Source organism: Seriola aureovittata, chromosome 20, assembly GCF_021018895.1.
Source record: "Seriola aureovittata isolate HTS-2021-v1 ecotype China chromosome 20, ASM2101889v1, whole genome shotgun sequence".
NCBI lineage: Eukaryota > Metazoa > Chordata > Actinopteri > Carangiformes > Carangidae > Seriola > Seriola aureovittata.
Genome location: NC_079383.1, coordinates 20,969,695 through 20,984,216, shown reverse-complemented (window position 1 = coordinate 20,984,216; position 14,522 = coordinate 20,969,695). Strand labels below are relative to the sequence as shown.

Below are 14,522 nucleotides of genomic sequence, written 5' to 3'. Positions count from 1 at the left end.
TTATGTTTTTCTGCATTTTTATGCCTCACTACACTATGATGTTTTTTGGCGTTTTTATGCCTTATTATACTATGAAGTTTTTTGGCGTTTTTATGCCTAAATATACTATGCCTTTTTTTGATATTTTTATGCCTTACTATACTATGATATTTTTCTAGAATTTTATGACATACTATACTATGTCATTTTTTTTAACACTTTTATGCCTTACTATACTACGACGTTATATGACATTTTTATGCCATTTTATATCATGACATTTTATGACATATTATACTATTATGTATTTCGGCATTTTTATGACATACTATACAATGACGTTTTTTGACATTTTAATGCCTTACTATACTATGACGTTTATTCTTATGCATTTTCATTACTTACTATACTATGACGTTTATTCTTATGCATTTTCATTACTTACTATATAATTACGTTTTTCTGCATTTTTATGCCTCACTACACTATGACGTTTTTTGAAAATTTTATGTCATACTATACTATGACATTTTTTTACATTTTTATAACATACTATACTATGACGTTTTTATGCCTTATTATGCTATGACGTTTTTTGAAAATTTTATGCCATACTATACTATGACGTTTTTTGACATTTTTATGCCTTACTATACTATGATGTTTATTGTTATGTATTTTCATCACTTACTATACTATTATGTTTTTCTGCATTTTTATGCCTCACTACACTATGATGTTTTTTGGAGTTTTTATGCCTTATTATACTATGAAGTTTTTTGGCGTTTTTATGCCTAAATATACTATGCCTTTTTTTGATATTTTTATGCCTACCTATAGTATTACGTTTTTTCTGCATTTTTATGCCTATCTATACTATGACGTTTTTTGGCATTTTTATGACATACTATACTATGACGTTTTTTTGATATTTTTATGCCTTACTATTGTATGATATTTTTCTAGAATTTTATGACATACTATAATATGACATTTTTTGGCATTTTTATGACACACTATACTATCACACTTTTATGCTGTTTTTATGCCATACTATAGTATGACATTTTTTTTAGCATTTTCATGCCTTACTAAAGTATGATGTTTTTTGACATTTTTATGCCATACTATACTATGACCATTTTTTTCAAAATTTTCTGCCATACTATACTTTGACCATATCTGACATTTTTCTGCCATACTATACTATGACCTTTTTTAAAGAATTTTCTGCCATACTATACTATGACGTTTTATAACATTTTTATGCCATTTTATATCATGACATTCTATGACATACTATACTATTATGTTTTTCGGCATTTTTATGCCATACTATTCTATGACACTTTTATGCCTTATCATACTATGACGTTTTTTGACATTTTTATGCCATACTATACTATGACCTTATGCATTTTCATTACTTACTATACTATTATGTTTTTTTGCATTTTTATGCCTAACTACACCATGATGTTTTTTGGCGTTTTTCATGCCATACTATAATATGACGTTTTTTGAGAATTCTATGCCATACTACAAGATGTGGTTTTTTGAAATTTTTATGCCATACTATACTATGACGTTTTCATACCTTACTGTACACTACATAATACACTATGACCCTTTCATTTCTTACCATACTTTGATGTCATCATGGTTTAATACATGATGATATAGGGAGAGATACAACAGTATAGTGGTTAGTACTGATGCTTCATAAAGAGAAGGTTGTGAGTTTGCATCCCAGCTTTGGCCTTTCTTTGTGGAGTTTGCATTATCTCCCTGTGGCTGTGCTTTTTTCATGTCCAAGGACATGCACAATAGGTTAATTGGCAACTGTACCTGACATTTTCATGCTTCAATATACTATGACATTTTTTGATATTTTTATGCCTTTATTATAATATGAGTTTTCATGCCACTTCTTGTCACTCCAGTCACTGAAGGCCATCGTCAGATCCCTCTACTCCCCTTCCTGCCTGTCCATCCAAAGTATTTTCTGAAATCCTGGCCCTTGTTTTTCATACCATACATTCATACTACCTACACGTTTCTTTGTCAGTCGTCACAAGATGCAGTTTGTGAACATATCTATAATGAAGTTTCCTTTGAGCGAACAACACAGGCATGGCTAACTTGCAAAAGGCTCCTCAGATTGTGAGCCTCTAAGTCATCACACATTCCTCTGTGGAGCATCAAGCCTTTCAACTACAAAAGCCTCATCAAAAAGAGGTATGAAAAAAAGAAAATCATCTTTTCTCCTCCTCCCTTTTCCAACCCCCTCGCTAGTTCCTTCAGCTCCATAAATGTGCAGAGAACGAGGCACCACTTTTTAAAATCATCGATCAGAATTGTCAGATGCTTGGTTGTTGTTTGCCAGAAATAACCTCTTTGTATTTACTTAATTCTCTCCCCATGTTCAGATGGAGTGAAAGAAATCCCTTCAGTCTTTTAAGGAATTGAATGTCAATTTTATTTTCAGCAAAATGATAAAAACATCATTTGCACTATTCTGCCTCTTCAAAATAAATAATAATACATATCGGTTGTACATATCGACACCCAATTTTAACATAATTTCTTTAAGCTGGAAAAAAAATTGGCACAATATGATTATCATACAGTGTGTCCTTTGACCATCAATAAACAAACCATCAACATTATTGGTTTCATTTCTGAATGACAGTACTGTATATGCTGGACTCTGCAAACTACAGAAGCAAAATTCATTTACTTACAAACTGCAACTTCACCCATGTAAGGACCGTCACTGTTCAGAAACAATTTTTTTTTTTTCTAGAGTCAAGGTGGCGTGAATTTTGCAATCAAGCACGACGAGGACAGATCCTTCAGCAAAGCTTTCTGATGTAGCAGACGTCCCCAGCTCCCCCACCCTCCCCCCGCCCCCCTTGTACAAAAGCAGAACAACTCAATCCTGACATTTTATAGCTCGGAAATCATACATTGCACTTGGCAATAAAAAGGCGGAAAGAAAAAACAGACTCAGACAAACACTACATTGCAACATCTGCAAAATGTATTGTTAGGAGAAAAAGAGAAATTATATGCTTTCCTGTTTCACCCAGTGGAGACATCAAACTGACAAGAGAGTCATTCTTTTTATTATTTGCACAACCTATGTCTTCACATCACTTCCTTAGCACATCTACTACTTGTTTATATTGTATGTGCGCATTTGCACTTTTCACATAAGTGTTGAGAGGTATGACTGAGTCCATAAATAATGTGGCTCTGTCTTATGAAAAACAGCCCCTCATTACCCGCTGCACCACAGAACAAACTGAAAAAACAAACAAACAAACAAACAAAAAAAACCCCATAGAAATCGTTTTCAAATTTCATATGAACAGTCAAGTGACTACTGATTAGCCGCCAGGGACACAACATTTCATGAGGAGAAACTTTTTATGTTTTCTTTTTAGCACAAAGATAGCAAAGGAATGCATCAAAGCAAGAGTGCTGGGTCCGTGCCCATCGCTGGAATGAAAGGACAGGTGCCCACCCCCTCCCCCATAAAAATGCTCCAACATGTATGCGTACTGCAGTCAATGGTTGGACTCGAGCCCAAAATCTGGAACCTTTAATGTCTTTTTGCACACAAGGTTTCCTCCTCACTCAAGCCACTTTTGAAGTCTGTGTCGAAACTCACCATGGCACGCTTTTGAAAATCCATACTAGGAGGTAAACAAACCAAAAACCTTTGAAGTCAAAGTGTTCATCTTTCAGTCTCTCTTGTGTTGTCTTTGAATCTTTTCCTCCAGTGCACTAAGGCAGACAAAATCATTTTCTCTGACAATAATTTACTCTTATTTAAATGTTAAGAGAGACATTTAGGGGCTATGAGAAGACACTGGTGCCGTCGCTGTTGCCGTACAGGTCGGCCAGCTTTTTGAAGCGTGGTCCCCAGTTGGTGAGATAGTCATAGTTCTGATCTGAGTCTGTACTTAGTGACTCCAGTGAGCTTAGTGACTCTGCTACTGATCCGCTGCCTTCAAAAGCGTATGTCTGCAGAGAGTCATACGGGGGAGCTGACGGGTCCACATCAGCATCTTTAAGTCGTTCCCAAATAAACTCTCGAAACACCACATTGTCCGGCAGGGACTTGTAAGAGGGGCGTGTAGCTGATGTGTAATGAAAGAAGGTAGGTGTGTCTGGTGTGACATCTCGCCGTACGCTGGGGTCTCTAATGACGTTCAGGTTACGAAGGGTAACCATGTCGAAGGCCTCCGTGTCCTCCTCTCCCCCGCCCTCGTCGTCATAACGGACGATGTTCTCTCTGATGTCTCTCTCCTCCTCAAGAATCAGAGGCTCCTTCCTCCTCCGACGCATTGTCACAATTAGCAGAACCATCACTGCAGAGAAAGGGAGAGATGTATGAGTCAGTATTGACTGACAACAGCCGCACTTCCTGTGCCAGTCAGCTGAAAAGATGCAGAGATATGAGGCTTTTCAAAGAGCCAAATACATTGTCACAGTGATTCCCAGCCGCAGACACTTGTACCACAGAGAGAACCTGCACAGTGGTTTAACTAAATAGAAAAAATATAAATTGCACATTGTATATTGAAGTTAAGAGTGTGTAAAACCTAGTTAACAAGTGAGCAGAGAGGTTGAAATTTAGTTTAGTAAGCTAGGAGTGTAGGCCGGTTGAAACTGTCAGCAATGAATACAGTTCAAACAGTTAGCTAAGTGGCTAATCGATAAACAGTTAAAATAGCTAAAAGAAAATGATTAAAATTTTAGCTAAAAGAAACCGATAAATGGTTGCAATACATGCTAAAAGCAAGGATAAAGGATACAAGGATAAAAAGTTGAAATAGTTCAATGTAAATGTTTGAAATAGTGACCAAAGCAATGGATAAACAGTTAGCGTCAGTTAGCATAACATTAGCTAAAAGTTACGACTAAATAGTTAAAAGAGTTAACCTAAGTAAACAGTTTTTTAATAGTTAGCTCAAAGGTATGAATAAATAGCTGAAAGTAATGAATAAAGTTGAAATGTTTAGCTATTGAATGATTGAAATAGTTCACTAAAAGTAATAGATAAATAGTTGAAATAGATGCTAAAAGTAATGAATAAACAGTGGAAATAATTAGCTAAAAGTACAGATAAACAACAGTTAGCTACAAGAATAAACAGTGGAAACAGTTTAATGTAAATGATTGAAATTGTCAGATGAAAATAATAGAAACACAGTTGAAATACTTTGCTAAAAGTAGTGAAATAACTGTTGAAATAGTAAGTAAAAGTAATGGATTATTGATTGAGACATCCACCTTCAGCTCGTGGTGCAAATGCAAACTTGACCAAACCACCCACAGGCAGTTTAAACATTACAGGCTAATAATATCCACCATTACATAATTAACTGTTAAATAACAACCAGTTTAGAAAACCAGTTAACACATGGGGGGGTCTGTCAAAAAAGGTTGAGAACTACTTCAGTGACAGTGCTTTGCAAATTCTATCAGAGTTTACTAAAGTAAACCTGCAATGTAATATATTGTGCTCCTCTGTGGTTTCCACCACCTACATTTTGCTTCAAGACCCGTACAAAACTCCTCCAAACTGGAATCCATGGCCCTCTGAGATCTTACCAGAAGCCGTCCTCCAGCCCCGGCTCCCTCTCCCATACATTATTGCTGAAAATAACTCTACGCCCAAGCAAACTGGCAAATGTCTAATGATCCTCTATCCATCAATGTCAAGCTGGTGCCAGTGAAATATCGTTCCGTGGGCCCATATTTCTTTTCCTTCTCGGCGTTGAGCTACTGCAGGCGGCAGAGAAAGAGGCCCAGGAACCAAATTCAAACACCACTTCACACTCTCTAATAAGGGAGCAAATGGAAGAGATGGAAAGGAGGAAAGTGTCACATGGAAAGGCTGCAGGAGATGAATGGGCAGCTCTCTGTTGGCTATTTTGTGACTGCTGGCACCCTTCAACAGCAGCACTAGTATCACCACTCAACAGTTTTTTGTGAAATACTTGGAATAGTCCATCCAGTCTAAATGCACTACTAATATCCATGATACTTTTTTAGTGCTTTGAGACAGAACACCAAATATTTCTGTGGAAGATTGTTTCCTCTGATTTTAGGAACTTGAGTCACTTTAAATTCTTTTCGATTCAGTAAGGCTTCTACAAAGTGAATTACAAAGTGGCACGTTGAAATAGAATATTCTCAGTGCTTTCCAGCAAAGCTCTTTAGGGTTTAATGCCTAGAAGACAGCCACGATGCGTGACAGACTGGAAACGGGCCAACATCCAATCACGTCCTACTAGGATGAGCAGGTGGATGGCCATGCATACAAATACTGGAGCCTGTGTCAGGTACCAAGGGCCCTGTAAGAAATGATTTCCAGCCCAGACAGTTTAGCAAACACATAACCATGATACGACAGGAGCCCCACTCTTCATAACACACTTTACTGATGATGTACACTAAATGGAAAAACAGAGGGGAAGATCAGTTTAGTGTTCTAGAGGCTTTTGCTGTAATTGAATTGTTTAAATGATCTACCCCGCGCAATCGATAGTGAACAAGGTGAGTTTTTCTGCGCTGCCCTTTTCTTACCAGCATGCATCACTGAAAGCACTTTCTCATTAGTGTAATTTTTTTTTGGTGCGCTGTGTGATTCTGCCGAACCTGGGACTGATTATTCACTCATTTTGTCACCAACACACTTCCTGTCTTTTTGCTACGGTGCCGTTTCTAATAGAAGTCTCAATCAGCAACTGTGACACTGTCGGAAATTAAAGGAAGTTTTATCTTCCAACACTAATTCCTGGGGAGAAAGATCGTCTATTTTCTCGAGCAGCCTTTACCATGAATGATAACTGGTTCTACATAAACACCAAATTTCTGCCGAATTTTTACCAGTTTCGGTTATTTTACTAGGTAATGAGATTATTTCACTCCTTTCAAGTGGGCAGGGCTCAGTCGCAGGAAGATGATGTCATGTACTTCCATGAATCAGGATTTAGCAACATTTGAATTCAGTGTGGTGTTATTGTTGCTTATATAACCAAGCTCAATCAAATCTGATATCGCATGCTCAGTCTTTTTGAGAGTTTTACACTACATCACCTGACTTTCCTCTTTGCCTCCATCACAGTTAAACATAGCTATTACGCTTTTTCCACCAAAATTAGTGGGTATATTTTAAAATGCGGTTAAACCTGTTGATAGAAGCCGATTGACCCCTTTTTCAAGTTTGCCCTTCTACAGCGCACACACACACACAGATGCAGTGGAGGAGGAAGAATGAGCTGCTAGCTGCTGTGCAAACTGGTTCTTTCACGTCTCATCCCCGGGTTGGAGTTCCTTGTAAAAGCGTCAGAGCCTCAGTGTGAGACGCTTCAATCGATGATTGTGTGTTTTTAAAAAAAAAAAAAAAAAAAAAAAAAAAAACTTATTTCGGGGCTGCAGCTCACTCTTCTATCCTGGAGGGCAGTGAGTGGTGGTGTTTCTGGTGTAACAGCACTGTGCAGGTGACAGGCGTGTTTACAGTGTGTGTGCCATGAAAGACGTTACAGCAGGAAAATGGTGCAAAAATAAAGGTTTTCTTTTGGGTGTCAATCCTGATTGTACCATTTTCCACTGCTGACAAAAGCCTAATGTTGGCGGGTCTTAGCAGGTTTTTTGACCAGTGGAAAAGGGGCTTATGAGTCGTAATAAGCGGCTTGCACAGACAAAATATGACAGGACAGACTCTTTCCTTCCTTCTTTGTGGTGATATGTTATCTGACATTTTTTCCTCTTGTTGTATTCTTCTCTAGATATGAATGAGTTGGGATATTCTTTTGCTCTTTCACCTTTAGTGCTTTTTCTCCTCATCGTTAAAAGACCACAGGCTTCATGGTGTAATATGGGACTGATTTGTTAAAAAAAAAAAGAAGCTTGCTTTTATCTCATGTCCCTAGAGAACCCTATTGTATAATGTGAGCCAATTTTCTATAATACTGGCATATTTGTTATTTATGTTTACAAATGAAAGAGCACAGCATCACTTTTGTTTTTGTAATTGAGGAACTCGTTGACCTTAATTTGTATGTGCAACAGAAAGTCTAGCCTGTGTGCTCTAATTGGCAGGTTTTTTTTTCGCAGGTGGAAGCCAGTAGCCTTTATGTGTTCGATGCTGTTTGCATGGTGCTGTTTATCTGTATGAATTTCTGCCTGATGAAGGTGTTGGACAGCGGGTGAATTTTGCTTTTCAACTCTGCAGTTTTTTGATCCAGTGCACCTGCCACTAAAACTCCAAGGTGTGCAGGAACTTCTCTGAAAGTACGACCTCAAAGTGCAAGGACTAAATCTACAGTCTTAGGAACTGCAACAAGGATGAAGAGAGAAGAACGAGCGCGGGGGAGAGCATGTGCTACATGACGAATGAGGATGTCTCGATGCCTCCTCAGCGACGTGACAGATATCACTCTCCTGCGTGGATGACATTATGCACCACCACTTGATGAAGGGCACAGGAACAATCAGAAACAGTGAACACAAATCCTCCACGTTACCGTCTACATTTCACTCTTTATCAGCGCTGCTGCATGTTTGCGTCATGATTCAAATAGCTGTTATGGCGTCTTTGCTGTTGTTGATATTATCTGTCACACCGTTAACTGTGTATTTGTCTAGTTTATGTCCCTGTTTACTGTTTCATATTCTATATTTTCCCCTGTATCCTTCTGCAAGCTGTTTGCAGTTTTCTCCCAATTCCTTTACAATAGGTCCTTTTAGTTTTTACCAGATTGTCATTATGAAGACAAATTTGCTCTTAATTGATTTGCTCAGTTAAAAAAACAAAAGGGTGTTTTTTCTTTTCTTGTTGTTTTTTTGTTTTGTTTTGTTTTAGCACAATAACCAATTGCGTTTATAGCAAATAATTACACAGTTTAAACACACAAATCTGATGTTCGCCATTCACATGTTTCAATGTGCACAGTGGAGCTTAAAGATCAGATCTGAGGAAGGAATTGTCTACTGTCTGAATACAGGCACATAAATAAAGACACAGACAGCGAGTTAACACAGGAGACAGACAGTAAAATAAGGGATGAATGGACATGTTCGTTTATAGAATGAGTCTGATAAGTAATACTCAGACAGAAATAACTGTCTGGAGATTTGAAGGGCTAATTGGCCCTCTGGAGGATTGCGCAACACCTGACCTATACTGGGGGGGAAAGGAGCGGAACTTAACAAAATAATGATCATCGCTGTAGTTTGGATGTGTCATCCAAAAGTGACTGTATCATTAAAAAAAGGTTTTAAATGACATTTCCCAGGCATTTTCAGGAATATTACTGCAAGGAGCAGATGACAAGCTCAGTAATTAAATCTAAAAATATCAACCTATGATTAATGACCACTTAGCTTATGAGTATGTTGAGCCAAAGCTAACATGCACGCAGCTCTGTGGTTTAAAGGCAGGCAGGTGGAAACAGGAGGCTGCTGAGGAATACTAAGGCAAATAGAGGAGCGGCACGTTCTCCACCAGCAACATGCATCGTAGTTATTAGACAGATAACAAGAGCCAGAGCTGCTGGTGGGAGTGTGTGTTCCTCTCATCCGATGAGAAAGAGAGAGATTGATGGAGGAAGTTGGGGGGGGGGGGAATCAGATGTAAGACTGACAGCACCTGAGGATGCCGGCAGTGAGACGCAGCTTGGGTCTTATTCGTGTCTCTTCCAAAACAATACAATCACACGCTATCACTGCCTCAATTGCTACCTACAGATTGAAAGAAGTCTTGATGGAAGACCATCAAGGAAGATCAGAATAAAGGATTGGGCAGAGCGGTCGCGCATGGGATGTTAATACAAGGGAAGGAAGAGGGGGGTGGGGTGGTGGGGGGTGGGGGGTGGGAGGGTGAATCTGCACAAAGAGGAAACAGAGAAAAGAAGCAGAGAAGCTGATCCAATTGAGCAAAGCCGACTGATGGGGACAGCTAAGGACACACACTCACACAAACAAGAGACAAGGCAGCGTGGAGGTATATTAAACTGGAGGCCATTAGTTCTAAGCCTAAGGCCTGAGGCCATGCTGAGCAGAATAGAGCTAGCTTTCATTAGCAATGCCGGGTTAGGGTTGCACGGCCACATATTTTCCCCCTGTTGGTCTTTTGAAGTATTCATTTATCACTAAAAGTATTCTCTGCCGTGATAAAAATAAGGCGAACTTCAAGGGGACAGGAATAAAAAGCAAAGTTTGACCTCATTAAAGAGCTCATTTCAGTTATTGTATATGCTGCTTAGATCCTCCTCAGCTTTCAATGAAGATCACCTAAGCGTTAAACTACGACTCTGCCCTGATGGGGTAACGCTTTGTCTGTGGGTTTTATGAGCAATAATGCAGCCTGAGGGGTGATGGCACAGTGCTGCATCACCTTTAAGGGTATGTTAATGAAGTCTCGTTCACAAGTGTCTTTACCAACATCTTAACATATGGTGTGACACCGCAAAACAGAAGCAGCGCCCGTCCTTGAAATGAAGTATATACAGTACCGGCGCTTATATCTATGACCTCAGCGAAATATTGTAATGAAGTTAATAAAATACAGTGACACGTAGCTGCCACAGAAAACTATGTAAAAGCTAAAAATCTCATCACTGACTCAGGCTGCCTTCAGGTGCTGCTTCTTTCTTTCATTGCACTCACATTTTTTAGTATTGTGTGCTCAGACGCAGGAGCGTCTGGCTGTCACATAAATGACACATAATCATAACTGGCAATGGAAGGTTATAAAAAAAAGTTGCTGGAGACTTGGCAACTATAAATACTTTGCCAAAGAAAGACTGAAAGGAAGACGTTTACGTGACCGGTTCTTTATAGCGAACAACCCACAGAATGTGTTTTACAATCTAATGTGTGCACTGAACACGCACCAGAACAAAAACACGCCAAAAAATCTCCCAGAATTCAGTACGACGGCTGTAATTAGCTGATCCTGCTGGCAGGATTTCAGAGGTGTTTTACTTGTAAACATCCCTGCTGCTATTCAGAGCTGGCTGACCCGGGTCCCCAAGGTTTGACCTGTGCAAGATCTCAAGATACAGCTCTGTTTTAGCAAAGCTTCTCCCAGACACTCGACCGGCTGAAGAACGCAGAGCAGCGAAGAGAAGTCTGAATGGGTGGTGAAACACGGAGGCTCGACAGCGAGGTTGTATTCCTCCATTACCTGAACTTAAATCTGAACTTAAGTCTGAACTGCAGAAACAGTGTGTTCGCCCAAATACACCTTTGCTGTGTCAATAAAAAAATAAAATAAATAAATAAATAAAAAACATGGAACAGTATGCCGCCATACTCTGTGTCTGACATTCTCCTGGAGGTAAAAGTATTGTACAAAAGTTCTGATTCAAAGTCCTCCCTCTGCAGCAAAACACACTTCAAGTATCAAAAGTAAAAGCACCGTTTGTGATGTATTATTATGTTTCACATATTAACTTTATTTTACAAACAGGTGCTGTAGGTAGTTTAGTGCAGTGGGTCCCAACGTGGGGATTGGGGAAGAAGAAATAACTAAATCCTAAATCCTCCAACAGAAATTCAGTTTTGTTATTCAAGTGCTAACAGCTCATAAACATTTGAACAACAACAAGAGGCCTGAGGCTAGACACTAGTTCTTGGTGACAAGCCAAAAAGAGGCTGATTTAATCTTAAATAATGTTTGACTTTAGAATCATAATCACAACCTAATGTGAAATCACAGTCTGCAAAGTAACGAGCAACTACAACTGTCTGATCAACGCAGTAAAAAAATACATTTTTCTCTCAGTCCTTCGTTAATTTCCAGCACACATACTCTACTTGCTACGACATATGTCTGACACACCTTTTGTAATAAGCCTAGTCTATTTAAGCTGTCAATGCCCACTCTGTTGATCTGCTAATATCACACTGCCGCTGCTGCTGCTGCTGCAACACTAATTTGCTAACCCAATCCACAAGAGCTTTGTGGAGGCATAACCATATTTGCGTCGTGCCTTCTGCTGCTACATCCCGCGACTTAGTTCGCTTGTCATTTATCATATTAGCAGTTACGGCTAATCGGCTTGGCCACAAACACACACATCACATCTCAAACTGAAAATGCACTTTCCTTGCTCCGGTGTCAGAAGCCTGTGACTCTCTCCCAAAGGTTTTACTCTTCACTGAGATCCCATGCATCACTGCTCCACTTCACCAGGCTAAATATTCGCAGCTCGTGCTAATATGTGCTTCGGCAGTCGATGTATTGGCTCCGCTCAGTCTGTGTTTGTGTGTCTGATAACACCAGTAGCCATTAGCTGCTGATACTGCTGCTTGTTTTATTGCTCTCCTGCAGATGTTGATGCCTTTGCTTTTGCTTGGTGCTATTTTCTGCTAATATGCTGCTGCCATCTACATCTAAGTGGAGTAATTGCATTGATATCAGTAGTGACTTAAGTTCTTGAGGTCCTTTTATTTTAGTTGTGAGTTAATTGCTGAGATCTGAAGACATGTCACATTTGTTAGAACAGGGCAGCGACTAGTGCTGGAAAGTATATTTCCTCAGGCACTTCATACTCTTACTGGTCTACATCTCTGAGAGAAATATTTAATACTTTTTTAACTTTATTTCAAGGCTTTAGTTACTTACTAAGTTGTAAAACAAAGCTGCAGTTATATTGGTGAATAACCACAATTAAATTAAACAGAAATAAATAAAAATCCATGTTATAAAAGCTGCAGTATCACTGACAAGACACACACGAGTCTGAGCTTCGTAACAACCTCTTCAGCTGCCAAAAAACATCAGTAGTTGATACACGGACTCACGTCTCTGACACCGAGGTCACATGGATCTTACCCAGAAGTGTGATGATGCAGCCTAAAATAGCCAGGAGGGCGCCAGTGCTCAGGCCGGTCGCTGTGTAGGCCACGGCTCCGCAAGACAAGGCCACGCCGTCGGAGTCACAGTCGCACACGCGCACCGAGAGCGTGTTGGTGCTGCTGAGGGCAGGACTTCCACTGTCCACGATCAACACGGGCAGCCGATAAACAGGCTGCTCCCGTCTCCTGAAACCGCCTCGCTTCGTCAGTATGGACGCCGTGTTGTCTGCAAACCAGAGCGAAAGCAGACACTTGTCAGACATGTGAGGGAAACAAAAAAACAAACAACAACCTGGATTTCATTTGAATATCAAGTTAACAATGAACTGCATATATATATATGTATATATATATATATATATACATATATATATATATATTTATATATATATATATATATATTTATATATATATGACTAGCAGGAGGCTTAACTTCTGTTCTGTAACGATTGCTGTGCAGTTTGAAATGATTTTACTGTGTTATAAGCAGAAATGCCAACAGATGGTGTCATTAACACAATTCATTACATGGCACACTGTGGCGTCTCTCCCTGGTCTTGACCACCTGTTGGCTGATAACAGCTTTGGTTTGATGGCGAGATCTTATATGAAATCTCAGTGTATGAGAGAGAGCGAGGCAGCCAGAGGAGAACAATGCAGCCAAGGAAAAAAAAAAAAAAAAAAGAGGCTATTTCATGACAACTATATCAATAGATTGAAATGCACTTTCAAAGTGTGCAGTCACAATTGAAATGTAGATTTTCCCTTGAAGGATAACTCCTTTGTTTTCCTGAGTGATATTCAGATTTCTCTCAGAAGTCTAAGAACAAGGTGTAAATGAATATAGAGATGGGTTCTTTTGTAAATGCCACATTAGTAAATCAGCAAAAGGCTCTTATGGGTGAAGAAGAACATATAACCGCTGTGGTGGGTTTCGAAATAAAACACCTCAAATGTTAAATAAATATGTTCTCGCAAGTGTGAGACATTTGTCCTCAAGGGACATCTGTGTGCAGCAGGGCGGTAATCACATACAAGTAAAAATAAGACATTAACACAGGACAAGTATATAAGCACCTGAACGTAAACCTTAGGTGACAGCTGAGTAATTAACTCTAAATCCATGTTTTCAGACTTTCCACAAGATTTTTGGAGCCATGGCTGCAGGGATTTGCTCCCATGGTCGCTGTTGTTTGGAGAATGAGGTGCGGCTCGCAGTCGGCAATCCAGTTCCTCCCAAAGGTGCCGGGTGTGGTTGAGGTCACCAGGCTCCGCAAACAATTTCTTCAAGGATCGCACTTTGTGTAAAGGCGGAGGTAGTTTCCGAAACAAAGCGTTTTTGTTTACCTGACCTCAACGGCCCTAAAAACACTTTTTTCCCCCAATCAGGTTTTTACTTTAAGTGACGAGTTTCTATACGAACACACCGTTTTCACTTGGGAGATTTGCGTATTTATTGTTTTCCCTGTGCTCCTCTCAGTGATACAGCACATTCAGAGATCTATTTTACTTGGATTCTTTGCTTAATTAGACAAAATGTTATAATTAAGTTTTTTTTAGCAAGCCTGGCTTCTGTCTAAAGTTTCAAAAATTCCTCTAAAGCTCACTAATTACCAAATTACATCTTGTTTGTTTAAGCCGTACCCAAACAGAAATGT

At 39.3% G+C, this 14,522-nt stretch overlaps 1 protein-coding gene across 3 annotated transcripts in view; it reads right to left on the bottom strand.

Moving 5' to 3' along the window:
* Positions 1–2,434: 2,434 nt before the first annotated feature.
* Positions 2,435–14,522, bottom strand: part of cdh7a (cadherin 7a) — a 132,701-nt gene continuing 120,613 nt past the window's right edge. For all 3 annotated transcript variants that reach the window (XM_056364768.1, XM_056364767.1, XM_056364765.1), the window contains 2 exons: positions 12,842–13,090; positions 2,435–4,358 (listed from right to left, as the gene is read on the bottom strand). In XM_056364768.1, the coding sequence (XP_056220743.1) occupies positions 3,844–4,358; positions 12,842–13,090 (764 nt within the window). In that variant the 3' untranslated portion in view covers positions 2,435–3,843. The remainder of the gene's footprint in view (positions 4,359–12,841; positions 13,091–14,522) is intronic.